The sequence below is a fragment of the Nelumbo nucifera genome, chromosome 6 (genome assembly GCF_055504915.1).
Source record: "Nelumbo nucifera cultivar China Antique chromosome 6, China Antique-T2T, whole genome shotgun sequence".
Taxonomy (NCBI): domain Eukaryota; kingdom Viridiplantae; phylum Streptophyta; class Magnoliopsida; order Proteales; family Nelumbonaceae; genus Nelumbo; species Nelumbo nucifera.
Window position 1 is genome coordinate 65,676,306 of NC_142654.1, and position 17,929 is coordinate 65,694,234.

Sequence of the window (17,929 nt, forward strand, 5' to 3'; positions counted from 1 at the left end):
CTCTCTCTCATCCATATTAATACCCACAATGCAAATTTTCTCAAAATTCACTTTAAGATTGGAGATCGGCTCAAAAAGTTGAACTGCTAACTCGATATTCCTAATCCACCTTCTATTCCTTCACAAAATAGGATTGTATCATTTGCGAATTGCAAGTGTGTAATTGCTATCCCATCATGACCTACTTTCCACCCCCTAACTAATCCTTGTGAATCCGTCTTAGAGATTAATTTCTCTAGGACCTCGGCAATTAGAGTAAAGCGAAAAGTGGAGAGGGGGTCCCCTTGTCTAATTCCTCTAAGAGCTGGAAAGAAACCCACCACTGTTCCATTCGTGAGATAAGAGTATTGACAAGACCTAATACAACCCATTATCACTTGCACCATCTTTCCCCAAACCCAAAACTCCTCATTACTTCCAACAAGAATGACCAGTCCACCAAGTCATAGGCTTTTTCCAATCCAACTTGCAAATTAATCCTTTCTTTCCTACTCTTTTCAATTCCTCCAGACTTTCATCAGCAATTAGGATCTGATCAGTGATTTGCCTGTTCATCACAAAGGCCCCTTGGTTGGGTGAGATGATTAGAGGGAGGGCTAATCTAATCCTTCAAGGAGACACTAAAACAAGATACCTTGGAATTCCTTTGGCTATCGGTAGAAGCAAAATAGAGATACTTTTAAATATTTTATCTTCAATGTAATCAAAAGTGGATTCCTAGAACGGAGCTATTCTTTTAGTCCCAGGTAGGGAGGTGTTGATAAAGGCATATGATCTTTGTAAAAAGTTAAATAGTGTCATGACAGATTTTTTTTGGGGTCAAAAGAAGTCTGAAAAAAAAAATCATTGGATTGCTTGGAAAAAGTTATGCTGCTTAAATGTGTTGGAAGATTTGGGATTTAGGAATGTTCTCTTTTGGTAAAGACAACTTAGAATTTAATGAAAAATTAGAGACAGAACCTTGGCTATTATTTTTTACAAGCTAGTCATCAAACTAAGTTTTGAGACTGATTATCTTAAATCGAGTATGTTCTTGAATCCAGGTGAATTTTTCTTTCCATCTTCAACTATCCAACATTACCCCCCAAAGATTCAAAGTTTTATTTCGTCCTCTCTCTCTCTCTCTTTGCACTGTTGGATCATCTGGATCTTTTGGTCCTTTTTTTCTGAAATAGTTTAATGTGTGTTGGGTCTGCCTGGATTCAATGGCCAATCTTCTGTCAGCCTGGCATTTTAGGGGTTTGAGCAGGAGAGGGAAGGAGAGAATTTTTGAAGATAGAGCTGAACCTGAAGATGATTTTATTAGAAGCATTGCTTCAACCATTTTCAGATGGTATCTGCTAAACAAGTCTTTCAGCAATGTCTCTTTTTTTCTGATTTGTTCTCAGCTGAGTTGTTCTTTGCATAGAGTCTGGGTGGTTTTGGGAGATTGTCTTTTTTGGGTTTTTCTGCCAATGACTTTTGTTGCTTTTTGTATAGATATATAGATATGGGTTGCATAGAGTTTATCTCTTTGTAAACTCGTGAAAATATTATAATTACAATACTTTTCCCTTCGTGTCAATGAATCTGGAACTATATATGTTTTTTCATTTGACGATACTTCATCTCTTAAAAGGCCATTCTGTCAGACGTGGGTATTGGGCATTTAAAAATATGGAGATACTTATTAGAAAATAACTGTAACTTTTTACCTTTTGCTTTGTTTTAGAACCATTATCTACTGCCTAATCTGGTATTTCTTCATCTTAGAAACAATTTATTTTTAGTACTATGTACTCATATTCTCTATGTCACAATGAATCTTTTGAAGTTGTTGATTAACTGCAGAACCCTTTTTTCATATTGGATTCACTAGGCGGTCATGATCTACGCCTCTAGCACTCTAACATGACATCATTGATCTCTAATGATATTCATGCTTTTGCTGCAGAAAAAGGTGTAAAGAGATTGATTGATAACCTACAGGTCTGTGCCTGCAGTTGTGAATGCTTTAACATGAGAATTTGCTATTATGTAATTGGGATCATCTTTTCTATATGATATATGGTCTCTTCGTCTGTCTGAGTTTTATGGCAGGTTCCTATAGCAGCTGTTGTGGTTATGGCTTGCAGTCGCCCAGATTATTTAGAAAGGACAATTGAGTCCATCTTAAAGTATGACATGTGCTCAAGAGATTTCTTTTTGTCTTCTTCTGTCACAATTCTTTTTCTTTTTTTTTTTTTTGAAAGGTAAAGTTTTGTTGAACAAATACTGAAACAGGATTGTGGGTGGGTGGGGGGGGGGGGATTCCACCGTATCCACCCTAGCTAAAGATACCAGCAAACAAATTACATAAAACAACCTACATCATCAACTAAGATGAAAATTTTCATTCCATACAATATCCCCCATTCCCCCCAGTTATCACAAAAAGGTTTAAGCTTAGACCCCACAAAAGAACTATTGACAGAAGACCATCTGACTACCAGCCTTCACCTTTCCACAAATCTTCTCTGCTGAGGATTGGTCTCCAAAGGTCCTGCCATTGCTCTCCCTCCAAATGCTCCAGCATATTGCCTCCACCCATTGGACTCCGAATAACTGCAATATGTGACTCTTATAGCATGAGAGAAGATGCATTTGACCAGAAAATGTTGAATGTTCTCCTCTGCAGCCCCACATAAGCAACAACGAATCATAATCACCATGCCTTTTGATCTCAGAACATTCATTGCGGGGGATTTTCCCTTTGATTGATGACTACAGGAAATATCTTGGATGAAACTTTTATGCCCCCAAATTGAATACCAAGGAACAACCTCATCTTCAGCACTGACTAAAATTTCATACATTGACCTCACAGAAAAAATTGCTTGAATTGTCTCCTATCCACCAGAGCTGGTCCATTTCTGCTAGCTGAGGCTTCACCCTCTCTACCAAGTAATAACTGCATCAGATCAGCAAGTGCATCAATGTCCCAGTCATTATTTGACCTTCTCAGCTGGGGAACCCACAATGTTTGATTTGAGATCAACTAATAACAGTCACTTATCTTGTTATTTATCTGATCCATTAATTATGTAAAATTCTCATGGCATTCAGGTATCAGAGTTCTGTAGCTCCAAAATTTCCACTCTTTGTATCCCAGGTACTTAATAAGATTTTTTTTTAACGGAGCTTACATAAATATATGCTTTTGCTTAGCACAAAATCATTTCCTTTTCATGGGAATAATCATTATGTTTCTATACTTGCTCTGGACTGAAAGTGTGAGATTGTACAATTAACAGTTTTACTTTATTTTTCAGGATGGAGCAAATGAAATGGTTAGGAGTAAGGCTTTGAGTTACAATCAACTAACATATATGCAGGTAAATCATGAGTATGGTTTTACATAATTACATGGTATAGCCTAGAAATTTCCAACATGATTTCATAGTATAGCCTAGCAACACAATCTGGTCCACCTTTGTTTTCCTGCATGCTGGCTGCACAATAACTCTTTGACATTAGTCCCTCGAAAAATTTATATCTTCTAGTTCATTTAGTATGCTGCAAGTTTGAGCAAGAAACAAAGGCCATCTCTGCGAAACCATATTCTTTCTATGGGCATTTGTTTTCTGGTATCCAGTGTTTGGAAGACATTATGTCATACTTGTGCACAAGTTATGCATAAATTTGCACTGCAGTTGTATGGTATATGCTGTTTGTTGACATTTTCTATCCAAAGATACAATAAGATCAATGCTTAACCCATGGCATTTAGCAGAACAGAATGGTGAAATAGGATTCATGTAGCCAACCTCATATAGTTGGGACAAGATACAGATGATGATGGTGATAACATGACGGGAATGTTCCTTGTCCTTTTATTATTAATTTAAAGATGCTAGCTTGCATTCTAGGGAGACATGAATTTGTGGTTGTTTGCAAATACAATAACTGAAACCACTAAAGCTGGGAATGTTCCTGGCTTGCTAAGAAGGTAAATCTTTCTGAACAACATTTAGCCAAAGGATATTCACTTTATGATAAGCACTAATAATTTAACACTGGATATTCACTTTAAATAGAAGGGATTGGTGAAACAGGATTCATGTAGCTGACCCCATATAGTTGGGATAAGGCATGGATGATGATGATGATCATGATATTCACTTTATGATGTAGGACAGGGTGGGATCCTACAAATTCTAGATCTGGTGGTGTGAAGGAAGGGCTTTGGTTGATTAAGGATGAAGAATATAGGTGGAAAAGCAAGCAAAACACTTGCTGTCCACCAAAGAATAAGCAAAAAACCAGAAACAGAGAGAACTCTTGCTGTTAAGGTAAGCACAAAAGAGATGGATCACTTAGAAGAAGTGAGGGAGAAAATGAGAAAAATTCCTGCAGCAACCAGCATTTACCAAACCATAACTTTATATCCCCAAATCAATTTCTATTTGCTTAGAACTAAGACAAATCTATACGTAACCTATAGTGACATTCAAATAAGGACTCTAACTCCTAAATGACTCTAACAATACTTTTTTATTATTAAAAGTTTTATTGAATATCAAGATTTAAGGCATCCCCTTGGAGAGGTGCGAGGTGTGGCCCCTCCCTACAAAGTTTCACTGAACAACTTATAGTTGAGCCCAAAACAGAACATCCCTATTCACCTCTTGTTTAGCTAAACAATCAGCCCAAGCATTAGCTGACCTCCTCACTCATTGTATTTATTCTCACATTCAAATTCCTTGTTAACCATTTGAATTTCTTGATTTCATTTTGATAGCACCATATTACAGTCTCTGGTTCTTCCAACCATCTCACCACCAACTTAAAATCACATTCATTTGTCAAATGTTCTATATTCAAATCATTTGGAATCTGGACTCCCTGTAAAGCAGCAAGTAGTTCAGATCTAGCAGATTAAAGAATGTATGATGATTAGAGTAATACATTGGATAACTCTAACAACACTTGGCCGATGAAGAGGGAAGATCTTTATGGAGATGTACAAGGACGGCTGTGTGTTGGACAGTTGGGGAAGAAAGGAATTAGAGGACCTTTCTTGATAACGAGAAAAGTAGGGATACCCTAATTGAGGTTATTACAATTACGGTGATCCACTGGGTGAAGTCTCTTGATCTTTTTGAGGGAACCCATGCAGATAATTTGGTAAGGAATTCAAAGGTAGTTGCTGACTCAGCTCCGAGCAAGGCTGTGGTTAGACCAACTTGGTCCCCTCCATGTGGTTTCATTAAAATGAATTCTAATGGGAGTAGTGAAGGAAATCGGGGTCCCTCAGGCATTGGGGTGTCTTTATAAATGAGAAAGGTAGAATCATTGCTGTCTACTCGGGATCGACTGGTGTTGGTGATTCTTTGAGGGCTGAAATTATGGCTGTGCTAGAAGGCCTTCAAAGGGCTAGAGAGCTGAATATCCAGAGATTAGTTATTGAGGGGGACTCAAAGTTAGTTATTGAGTGGTTGCAGAAGGAAGAGGAGGCTGGATGGTCATGGTGATGCTATATAAATGAGAAAAGGAATTAATGGCCGTCTCGAGGAATGGAAATCAATGTGCAATTGGTGAAAAGGGATGCTAATTCGTTTTCTGATCACTAGCAAAGAAGGGGGTGGGAAGTGATCATTTATTTTGGGCTGTATTGTAATTATGTTGTCTGTTTTTGGGATGATTAAGAGAGTTTATCTTTCCCTTTATCACCTTTGTACTGTCTTTATTAATCTAATAATTCAGTTTCTGTTATTCATAAAAAAAAAAAAAAAAACTCTAGCAACACTTTCCTAATCCTATTAAAACTAATTTAATGCAAGGCCACCAGACATTACTAAAATAGTAAATCACTATATTACTATAAATAGAACTCCAAAAGTTACTTACCCTATAGTAATTTTGAAATAACAGCAAAATTTAGGAAACTTGAAACCCATTATTATGACACCTATAACTAGAAAAGGAAAAACTCAACAATATCAATCATCACCCAAAAATGCCAAAATTGGTGTAGTAATTGGAAAACTGATTTAATTCTCCATGGACTCTTTCCTTGTTTGCATAGCTGCATCACTTTGTGAGCCACTTGGAGAATGGATTGCAATATCAATCATCACCCAAAAATACCAAAATTGGTGTAGTAATTGGAAAACTGGTTTAATTCTCGATGGACTCTTTCCTTGTTTGCATAGCTGCATCACTTTGTGAGCCACTTGGAGAATGGATTGTGAACCCTGATAGATAAAGGGATTTATCCTTAAAGAAAGGAGCAGAAGGGCAGTTATAGAGGTGATCACTTTCCTAATCCTATTAAAACTAATTTAATGCAAACCCACCAGACATTACTAAAATAGTAAATCACTATATTACTATAAATAGTAACTCCAAAAGTTACTTACCCTATAGTAATTTTGAAATAACAGCAAATTTTAGGAAACTTGAAACCCATTATTAAGACACCTATAACTAGAAAAGGAAAAACTCAACAATATCAACCATCACCCGAAAATGCCAAAATTGATGTAGTAATTGGAAAACTGATTTAATTCTCCATGGACTCTCCTTGTTTCCATAGCTGCATCACTTTGTGAGCCACTTGGAAAATGGATTGCGAACCCTGATAGATAAAAGGATTTATCCTTAAAGAGAGGAGCAGAAGGGCAGTTATAAGAGGTGATCACTGCAAGGGTGGTTCAGTGGTTGAAATCTTTGGCTACCTTTGATGATATTCCTACATTGATTCTGCTGAATAGTTGGAAGTGGCAGAATCAGCTCCAAATAAACAGGTATCCAGCCCGGTGTGGTCTCCCCCAGATGCAGGTTTCATAAAACTTAATTTTGATGGTAGCAGTGAAGGCAACACTGGGCCTTCTGGGATTGGAGGAGTTTTCAGAAGAGAGGATGGTGCTGTAATAGTAGTCTTTTCAGGATCAATAGGAGTTGGTGACTCCTCCAAGCTGGAATTCTAGCTGTGTTGGAAGGTGCCAAAAAGGCTAAGGAACTGAATATTAGTAGGTTGATTATTGAAGGAGATTCCAAAATGGTGATAGACTGGCTAAAAGAGGAGGATGGCATGTGGCAGTTTATTAATGAAAGAAGGCAATTAAAGTGGCTACTTCAGGGCATGGGAATCAGATTAAAATGGGTCAAAAGAAGTGCAAATTCCTTTGCATATGTAATGGCCAAACAGGGAGTAGGAAGGGCTCAAATGTTCTGGGCTACCTTGTAATTTTTCTGTTTTATTTTGGGGGAGAGTCAAGAGAGTTCACCTCTCCCTGCTCCTGTAACCATTTCACTTTCTTATCTTTAATACATTGATTTATGTTATCATTAAAAAAAAAAAAAAAAAGATTTATCCTCAAAAAGGGTTTCCACCTCCCTGGTGAAAACACCAAATCTAGGGTTTGAACTGTCATTCATTTGTGGGATCTACTGCATTCAATGATAATGCCACAAGTCCTGGTCCAGATTGTCATTCTCAAAAAGAAAGAGGAAAAAAGGCATGCAACAGGGATTCCCTGGAAACTGCCGATAGAAGATGGCAATGAAATATGTCTAGTGAAAGTTTTATGACTGATGTTTAAATGCAAAACTATGTATGCTATGAGATTGATTTGAATGTCATAAACCATTTCTATCCCTTGGCTGACTAATGTTTGTTCATTGCAGCACTTGGATTTTGAACCAATTCATACTGAGAGGCCTGGAGAATTGATTGCATATTACAAAATTGCACGTAAGCATTACTTTCTTCTTTATTTTAATTATTTAACTGCCAACATTGAAAGCACTTCTTTTTCCAGGTCACTACAAATGGGCATTGGATGCATTGTTTTATAAGCATAATTTCACTCGAGTAATTATCTTGGAAGGTACAGAAGTTATTAGTTATTTCATATTGTCATGCCTGTATGCGATGCAAAACATGTTAAAGTAAGAAATTTTAATACTAATTACAGATGACATGGAGATTGCGCCAGATTTTTTTGACTATTTTGAGGTTGCAGCATCTCTCCTTGACAGAGACAAGTATGTCTCTTGGGTGAACTGAAGCTCTTATATGGTTATTTTTTGTTTTCTTTTGTATGCATGCACCTTTATTTTCATTTTTAAATTGAGGTCTATAATTGCCAATTCTAAATGTTCTTCTATTCTTTATGTTGTACCATGAAAGGACGATAATGGCTGTTTCATCATGGAATGACAATGGACAGAAGCAATTTGTTTATGATTCAAGTAAGTTTGTTGTGGTAAAAAGACACTTGTAACTGTCAGTTATCATTATCTAACTTTGAACATGAATCTCTCCAATATATTCAAATTTATCATAACTAATTCTCTGTGAACCATAACATAGAGAATTTCTTATGACATTAAATTTTTGTTTGAACTAAGGGTTTTCCATGTATAAATCAGTCACTGCAGAATTTCTGAAGGATCTACTTACTATTGGACTTGAACTTGAACTGCAAAATGGTGCAATGTTAGCAAAAGAAAGGGTGATGGAGAGACTCAATTCTTGGTCCATCCAGGCCCTGTAGCAAAGAGCATGTTAAGCAATGAGTTGATGTATATTGCTCTCTCTGGTTGCTGGGGATTGGCTTTGTAGCATGTCTCTCTTTTCTACCCAAAGAAAAAAAAAAAGATCATGTTAAGGTCTGACAAAATAATAGCATACTCGGTGGCCTTCTTGGTGTGTTTTTATCTGGCACTATTAAATAAGCATGTGGCTGCAGTTTTATCATATAGATGGGCTAGTTGATGGATTGACTTCTGTGCTTCTTCATTTAACATGAAGTTTCCTTTTTTCAAGTACAATCATTAGTCATTGCTGGTTAGTTTTGTGTTTGTATCACCCCATCTGAATACTTTGATTAACTTGTTTGTTTATCTTGGAAAACCATGATGCTGAACCCACAAATTATGACTAACCGTGATTTTGAGAACAAAATGTCATCATTTGTGTTTATCTGATCTGCTATCCAATAATTTTTGCAGAAATTCTTTACCGCTCAGATTTCTTTCCTGGGCTTGGATGGATGCTGACAAAATCTACATGGGATCATCTATCACCAAAGTGGCCCAAAGCATATCCTTCTTGCTTTACTATGTTTCGTTTTTTTGAGATCAAACTTTCAGATTTGTCCTATTTCTGTTCAAGCTTTTCTTTTTCCTTGACAAAACCTTACTTACTGGGATGATTGGCTGCGGTTAAAAGAAAACCATCAAGGTCGGCAGTTTATTCGCCCAGAAGTGTGCAGAACATACAATTTTGGTGAGCATGTAAGTACATTCCTTGAGTATTTAATGATTGAGCTTTAAATTGGTTGTAGAGTAATATCCACCAAGTTCCCAATGTTGGGCTTACTTTTCCAAATTGAGGATTATTAGAAAAAACTAAAATATCTTTCAAATGTTTATTGCTATCTTTATCTTTCAAGGCTTGGCAGATTTGTTGAGGTTCAAGGTGGGACAGCTACCTTCAGTTTATTTGGAGTTGCCTTTGGGTGCCAAATGTACTTCTAAAACCATTTGGAACCCAATAATAGAGAGAATGGATCAGAAATTGTCTACTTGGAAAGCAATGTATCTCTCCAAAGGGGGGAAGATAACTCTTATTAAAAGTGCCCTAGCAAGTTTGCCAACTTATTTTGTCTCTTTTTCCTATCCCCTCGGAGGTGGTGGAGGTTTTAGAGAGGAAGATGAGAGATTTTTTGTGGGCAGGTTGGAAGGATTCACACAAATACCATCTTGTAAAATGGAGTCAGATTTGTAAGCCCCTATTTCAAGGGGGGTTGGGGATACGAAGTCTAAGATCTTTCAACCTAGCTTTGCTAGGACGCTGGCTATGGAGGTTTGATGTTGAGCCTGATAACCTCTGGAGGAAAGTAATTGCAGAAAAATATGGGCTGGATGACAGTGGTTGGGGTAGTGGTCCACCCTTGTCGACTTACGGTTGTAGTCTGTAGAAAGGAATATGCAGAGCTTCTAGCCTGTTCAGGAGAGTCGGCTTCAAAATTGGGGATGGGAGAAGGATCAGGTTCTGGTTGGATCCCTGGACTGGGGAGAGAACTCTTAGGCTATGTTTGGTTTGAAGGAAAAGGTAGGGAAAAGAAGGGAAGGGTAGGAAAACCAATACAAGGTTTGTAAAGGTTTCCTTACCTTTCCCTTCCTTTCCATACTTATTCGTTCAAACCTGTTCGTTTACTCTGAAGTCTGACATCTGAAAGTGCAATAATTACAATAAGAGGTATATTGGTATTGGTGAACCTTTCTTTCCTCTGAACTCTGAATGCAGAGAATGTTGTTCTGAATTCTGAATTCTAAAGATTATCAAATATCCATTTTGACCCCATATCTGAGAGTTTTTGTTTGTTTTTTTTTGGGGTATCATTGGAAAACAAAAAGTTGTATGATTGCACTTTAAAGAATAAGAGATAAGAGGAAACGAACAACCATTTTTCTCTTAAAGTTAAAAGATTCGTCTTAAGAGATGAGATTTAAGAGGAAACGAACAGGCCTTTAAGGAACTGTTTCCCAGCCTGTTCAGTCTGGCTGTAGATAAAGAGGCATTGGTAGTTGATACCTTTGTATTGAGGGACAATCCAACAATGCTATATGCTGGGCTCCAGCCTTTAGAAGGGATTTCAATGACTGGGAGATTCAGCAGGTTGGAAATCTCCTAGCTTCGCTTCAGTCTCAGGTGTTGAATCTGCAATCAGAGGATTCCTCAATATGGAGATGGAACAGAAGTGGAGAGTTTTCAGTTAAATCCTTCTACAACTCCATAGTGGGAGGGCCTGAAGCAGTCTTTCCTAGCAGGGCTATTTGGGGGACTGTGGCACCCTCCAAAGTCAAGTTCTTTGTTTGGGTGGCAGCTTTAGAGAAATGTCTCTCTAAAGAGATGTTGGTGAAGAAAGGTTTTAATTATAATGATCTGAGGTGTAGTCTCTGCGGTGCATTTACAGAATCAACAAACCATCTGTTTTTACACTACAAGTTTGTTACAAAAATCTGGAACCACTTCTTAAGAAGTTTGAGGTTAAGTTGGTGTATGCTGGCCTCAGTTAAAGCTGGCCTGGAGGGGGTGGCAGATCCAAGGGATGACAAAAAAAGGAAAGACGTGCTGGTCTGTTACTACCCTAGCTCTTCGGAAGAAGTCATCAATTCGGCTTTAGGCTTTGTTAGAAATTGGTTGTCTATTCTTGCTGACTTGAAAGAGGTTACTTCTGACTGTAATTTTTTGAGAATGACCTTCTTTTGAGGTCATGCTGGCTTTTTGCACAGCTTCTCATTGTACAAAGGACTTTTTCATTAATACAATTATGCTTTACCTTTTGCTCAAATATTTAATAATAATAATAATTATTATTATTATTATTATTATTATTATTATTATTATCATTATTATTAAAATTAAGTGCATTCCCTTGTACGGAAACATTAGTCTCTTGAATATCAATAGAAGTTCATTTCATAGTTATAAAATTGGATTGGTCTTTCTTGATGGAAGTAGTGAGAAGTTGTGGTTTTGGAGAGAGTGGTGTAAATAGATTATGGGATGCCTGAGGACCTTCCATTATTCAGTGCTAGTGAATGGAACTGTGGTAAACTTCTTCCCTTCAATTTGAGGGATCAGGCAAGGTGACCCACTTTCTCCCTTTCTCTTTATCCTCATTGTAGAGGTTCTAAGTAGATTAATGTGTAGGGCTGATTAAAGACACCTAGTGAGAGGGTGGAGAATAGGCATAGATGGTGTGCCAATTACTCACTTGTAGTTTGCAAATGATACGATTCTATTCTGTGAAGGAGGCGGTATGAGGTGGGTTAGAAACCTAAAACTAATTGTGCAACTCTTTGAACAAATGTCAAACCTCAAGGTAAACTTTAATAAGAGCTACATAGCAAGGGTTAACTTGATAGAAAGAGAGGTAATGAAATGTGCAGCTGTTTTGGAGTGTACTGTCTCCCAATGGTGATTGAAATACCTAGGTTTACCCTTGGGGATAACCCAAAAACTTCAACCTTTTGAACCCTGTGTTAGAAAGATTCATTAAGAGGTTTGCTTGTTGGAAGAAGGGTTACTTCTCACTAGGCGGTAGCATTACTTTGGTTAGGTGTACTCTAGCTAACCTTCCAGTGTATTATTTGCCTGCATTTAAGGCTCTAGTAGGTGTGGTTCTGAGATTAAAGAAGATAATGAGAGACTTCTTATGGGAGTCAAGGGAAGCGAAGAGGGACCATAGGTTAATTGGGAGTTGGTTAGCTGAAGTAAAAGGTGTGGTGGACTTGGTATTAGAAATATTCAAAAGAGGAATCTGGCTTTGCTAGGGAAGTGGTTGTGGAGGTTGCCCCTAGATAGGGATAAGTTGTGGACAAAGGTGGTATTGAGCATTCATGGGCTGTTGGCAAATGGTTGGGATGCTTGAATATTGACTATGGCTACCTGAGCTTCTCCTTGGATGGCCATTCATGATATCCTACCTTCTTTCATCCCCTTTGTTAGGTATGATCCTTGTGTTGGGGAACTTATTAAATTTCGGTAACATATTTGGGTGTGAAACTCCCTTCTTAAGGAACAATTTCCCTCTTTATTTGCACTTTTTGGCTTCAAAGATGGCACTTTCTTGTTAAGTGGGATCAGGTCTGCCTACCTGTGGAGGATGGTGGGTTGGGAATTAGGAAGTTGAAGGTTTTCAACTCTTCTCTCCTCAGTAAATGGCTTTGGAGGTTTAGTGTTGAGAGGAATGCTTGGTGGAGGACCCTAATTGGTTCTAAATATGGGGTGGACTGGGGTAATTGGAAATCTTTGGATCCCTTTCAGAGCTGGGGGTGTTCACTCTGGAAAGGAATTTTGAAATCTTTCCTGACTTTTTCTGATGGCCTAGCTCTCAAGATTGGTAGGGGAGACAGGTTGAAGTTTTGGAAGGATTCCTGGTGTTTAGACACCTCCCTGGCTGATGCAGAATCCCTGTCAAGTTCCAATCCCCAATTTTACCAAGAACTGCCTAAACCTGAACCAACAACCAAAAAGATCCAAACTATAGAAACGAGCTCCTATTATTGGCAATAATGATGGACACGTTTGCTGCCATAACCCAATTTCATCCAAACCTGTTGGGTTGTAACTATAACTCCTTGCTTCTTTCTCCTAATAAGTTATTTTACCTTGAAATGCTCAATTCTTTTGCTTCTTAACTATGATGTTGGTATTTTTTTCCAAGATTTTGATTTGTTAACTCCTAAGGTAGAATTTAATTGCAGGGTTCCAGTATGGGACAGTTCTTCAAACAATATCTTGAGCCTATTAAGCTGAATGATGTCCAAGTAAGTTGCAATTCACAATGTTTCACCAGTTTTTTTTTTTTTTTGTCTGAACAATTCATGTGATATTTATGTTATTTGTTTCCATTATATTCTCTATGAAGGTTGATTGGAAATCCATGGATCTAAGTTATTTGATGGAGGTAAACATACGCACCAATGTGATTACCTGAAAGGATATATTTGCTCTGCTTTTTTTCACACTGCATATACCTTATTTTTTCAATTTACAGGACAATTATATACGGCATTTTGCCAACATGGTGTCTAATGCCAAACCTGTCCATGGAGCTGACATTGTTTTGAAGGCATATAATATTGATGGTGATGTGCGCATTACATACAATGACCAAGCCCATTTTGAAATGATTGCACGCCAGTTTGGGATTTTTGAAGAATGGAAGGTAACAATTTGTATTTTCATCTCCTTTTGTCTTCTCTCTCTCTTGTAATCTTGGTAAATAAGGCCTTTTTTTGTTCCAACTGCCAAATGCTCAGATGTTCTTGTTAATAATAAAAAGTCATTACCCAATGTTAGTCCCAGCTATCTGGGGTCCTGGGAGGGGTGAACTGGATATGGACCTCACATTTGGCCTTTTTATTCTATGCACATAGTGGCTGCTTTCAGACTTGAATTCATGTTCTCATGCTTATCAGTCTCAGACGTTCTTGTTAACAATAGAAAAGAAAAAAAAAAGGCTTGTGAAGTTCAAATGAGGATCAAACATGCAAGGATCAAAACATCGATACAAACCGTTACCAAAAATTGGGTACCAGTGCATATCGATAGGCTGATACTCTTTTTTTTTTTTAATAATTTTAACAGCTTGAGAAGGATGCATTCTGTCATCCCAAATTCTCAAAAACCCCAAAGCCCAAAGCCCAAAGCCCTCTGGTATTTTGGTGTATCCATGAGTCCCCATGACCTTCAATATGTATAAGATATGCCTGATATGGGGCATATCGTATCAATATTTTGATCCTTGCAAAGATTTTAAAGTTCAATTTTGGATCTTGTTTTTTACCTGGTCTAGACCAAAACTTTAATATTTTTAATGACAAATATTTCTGTGGTGCTTCAATCAACAAACCTTAAAGTTTGGGTACAAATTAAAGTTGCATTTAGTGATCAGTGGTAGCTCTGACCGACCAATTTTTCTTAGAAAAAAAAATCACTTAGTGGTCTTTTTTCTGTATTATAAGTCTTTGAAAAGCCACTAACACCACACAAAAAGTCAATTCATTTTCTTGCACAATGAATGAAGTCCATTTCCTAAAGTACCTGTTGTGAATTTGTTTATTCTCCTTGAGGAGTTATTTTTGATGCATCTGCTGTCTTTTCTTGACAAGTAACAAAGTATTTCATTAATATAATTTATGAAAATGTACAGAAAAGGGCATGATAAGATCTTTATAGTTTACCACCCTCAGAGCCTGAATAGGACACTTTTTGATGTTTTGGATTGACTCGGCCGTTTAGCTATCAAATTCCGTCAATGTTGCAAGAAAATCATCCCATTGGTGTCCTTTCTAAGAAATCTCACCGTTTCCTTGGTAGCATAACCTAATATTACCTTTCTATGTTAAGGTTTTTCATAATTTTGTTTCTTCTCTTTCCCTTTCCAGGATGGTATTCCAAGAACAGCATATAAAGGAGTAGTTGTCTTCCGGTATCAAACTACAAGACGTGTATTCCTTGTGGGTCCTGATTCTCTAAAGCAGCTTGGAATACAACATACCTGATGGCAAAGGAAGTAGTGTATTCTCTGGCAGTAATTTCTGGATTGATTGATTTATTCATGAGAAAGAATGTGTACAGCTCAGTACCTTCATCTCTCTTTTCAACGTTATAAAAGCTAAACTCAGTAGCTGTGGTAATTGAGAGATTCACTTAAAGGAAAAGATAGAAGCATGAAGGAAAGTACATTGTGTGGGAAGAGATTGTCAAGTTCTGGCCCTCTAGAAAGCAAGGGCCAGAAACAGTAATCATGTTCTCCAGTTATACATGTGTATCAATCACGTTTAAGAGCACATCAAACATCTATACCTACGAGCTATAAGAATGGATTTTTTTTTTTCCTGGCAACCTATAGAAATGGATTCTATTTATGTAATTATGTTGATGGCAGGTTCCAATAACCATGTTCTGGGGGAGATGACTCTTTCAGCCTTACTCTTATATTTTTTCTTTGTTGCACGCCTTTTTGCCTTGTACACAGTTACACACTATATGTTGCATCAATCTTTTAATTTCTTCTGCTGAACGTACCAAGTCACGCAAAGCTCTGCTAAATCCAAGGTTCAAAGTATCTATACGTATCGGCCATACAGGCCGATATGAATCTTATCGGGAGAACTGCAATATGCCCCTACAGAGGGTGTCGGGGTTCTCACCGGTTCAGGAGGCGGAGGAGCCTTAAACCGCCCCCCCTGAACTGGTTTTGAAAAAAAAAATAAAAAATAAATAAGAAAATGACTGATATGCCCCTACCGACATATTGGGTGTATCGATATTTAGAACCTTGGCTAAACCACGGATTGCAATTTAACGGTTTCATACTCGGTGATAAAGATACTGGTTCCAAACAATTTACTGGATTTTTCTCAGTTTGATCTAGGAGATTTCTACCCGTATTGAAAAAAATGGGACCAAACACTAAATCCAAAATTGCTACCTTTACAAACACATGTTCCACGGGAACATGTACTGAAAGGTTTCTTAGCGCGCTCTGAGATGTACTGTAGGGTTTTTCACCCGTTGTTTAGCTAACCCATCAGCAAAGTTGGTACTACTTTTAACCCAAATCACTGTCATTTTGTGTTAGTCACTTGATTTTTTTCTTTTCATTAGTATAGGTCTACAGTCCATTCGTCTTCCTTCATCAGTTCACCCATCCCACCGCCAGTTTGAATTCTCCTTCTATAATCAGTTTAATTCCTTATCTCTTTATACACCTAAAGTTGCTCAGCCCTAAGAAAATCCACCTACTCCAATTGGTCCCAAGAAGAGAGTATGCCCGAGGGCTTTGGATTTCCAACACTGCTTCTATCAAAATTCAATTTGATAAAACCACAGGAAAAGGGGTCCAAAACGGGACTGAGCCTCCTTAACCAAGGTTGAAGTGGCAGCTTCTTTTCAACTTCTTAACATTTTATCCATTGAAATATCTTTAGAAAGCTATGGAGATTTTAGCCAATGTACCATTCTAATAAAGATTAGGGGTGTTCATGATCCAGTTTGGAGAATATCTCAGGCCAAATCAGTAAATTATGGCAGCTTCTTTTCAACTTCTTAACATTTTATCCATTGAAATATCTTTAAAAAGCTATGGAGATTTTAGCCAATGTACCATTCTAATAAAGATTAGGGGTGTTCATGGTCCAGTTTGGAGAATATCTCAGGCCAAATCAGTAAATTATGGTTTGGGAAATTCTAAAACCAAACCAAACTGTTTTGGCATAGAAATCAAACCAAACCAAACCTTTTTATTACGGTTTGGTGCAGTTTCTAATATGGTTTAGGGACAATTTAAATCAATTTCTTGTTGACAATTTAAATATATACAATGTATACCAAAACCAAAAAAAAACTTAACAACAATGTAAAACAATCAATTAAATAAATGTAGTAGAAAATCAAAACATGAATAAAAACATTTTCATATAAACATCTTATTTAGCATTCTAATGCCTAAAACATGCATATATAAACATATAATTAAAAAGTAAATAAATACTAAATTTTTTGTCCAAAATTCTTGGTCTTGTACAATGTATTTCCAATTTTCTAGAGTTCTAGACTTCCAATTCTGGTTCCTATACATAGTTGAACACTGATCAGAGAAGGGATAAAGGGGTTAGGGCTTTTATTTTCCAAACAATATAAGAGAGGAGATGGTGGGACTATCGGTAGTGAGTCGACGACAATGGTGGGACTGTTGGACTAGGGTGGGGAAGATATGGTTCGGTTGAACAGAGGATTTCCTGCTTCTTGGGTTAGGGTGTTTTGTAAAGATTGGAAGAGAGAGAAAGGGGTGCAACGTCAACGGTAGATTTGTCAGCGGTAAGTTGACGAAATTGGTGGAGCGACAACAAGGGTTAGGGTTTTGTTTGTTTTAATCTTTTAGATAATGAGAGAGAGAGAGAAGGAGAGTGGACAGACTTTGGACGGTGAACGACGAAGGTGATGTATAACCGCGGCGATGGGCAACAGCAAACGGCTATGTGTAAGAGGGAAGGCTGTGGCTGATGTCTCTGGTTCAGTGGTTCTTATAGTTTTAGGAAGAATATTGAATGAAAGGGGAGAACTGAGAAGGGTATCGAATAGAAGAGAGAGAATGTTAAAATTAAAATTTAAAAATTAATTTATATATATTTATATATAACTTATATATTTGATATATATATATATAATTATATATTATACTACATTAATACAATTTACGGTTTGGTTTGGTGCGTTTTACAATTTGAACCATACAATGAACGCCCCTAGTAAACATCACTTCTAGAATAGCTTTTTTTTTATTACTTTTCTCCTATATAAAGATTCCTGAATTCCTGGTCCAATTGTTGGTATCCCTTATGCATCTTCACATTAATTTTCCCCTTTTTTAGCCTATTG

At 37.3% G+C, this 17,929-nt stretch overlaps 1 protein-coding gene across 6 annotated transcripts in view; it reads left to right on the forward strand.

The window, feature by feature from the left end:
- The window catches only part of CGL1 (alpha-1,3-mannosyl-glycoprotein beta-1,2-N-acetylglucosaminyltransferase), a 70,951-nt gene extending 55,467 nt beyond the window's left edge, over positions 1-15,484 (forward strand). For 4 of the 6 annotated variants that reach the window (XM_088889314.1, XM_088889313.1, XM_088889311.1 and 1 more), the window contains 14 exons: positions 1,934-1,968; positions 2,080-2,156; positions 3,085-3,130; positions 3,291-3,353; positions 7,651-7,717; positions 7,785-7,853; positions 7,941-8,010; positions 8,156-8,217; positions 8,980-9,069; positions 9,170-9,264; positions 13,246-13,308; positions 13,410-13,448; positions 13,539-13,709; positions 14,932-15,484. In XM_088889314.1, coding sequence (XP_088745440.1) covers positions 1,934-1,968; positions 2,080-2,156; positions 3,085-3,130; positions 3,291-3,353; positions 7,651-7,717; positions 7,785-7,853; positions 7,941-8,010; positions 8,156-8,217; positions 8,980-9,069; positions 9,170-9,264; positions 13,246-13,308; positions 13,410-13,448; positions 13,539-13,709; positions 14,932-15,048 — 1,064 coding nt within the window. In that variant the 3' untranslated portion in view covers positions 15,049-15,484. Of the gene's footprint in view, positions 1-1,830; positions 1,969-2,079; positions 2,157-3,084; positions 3,131-3,290; positions 3,354-7,650; positions 7,718-7,784; positions 7,854-7,940; positions 8,011-8,155; positions 8,218-8,979; positions 9,070-9,169; positions 9,265-13,245; positions 13,309-13,409; positions 13,449-13,538; positions 13,710-14,931 lie in introns of all 6 variants that reach the window. The other 2 variants (XM_088889315.1, XM_088889316.1) reach the window with 2 other exon arrangements.
- Positions 15,485-17,929: the final 2,445 nt, after the last annotated feature.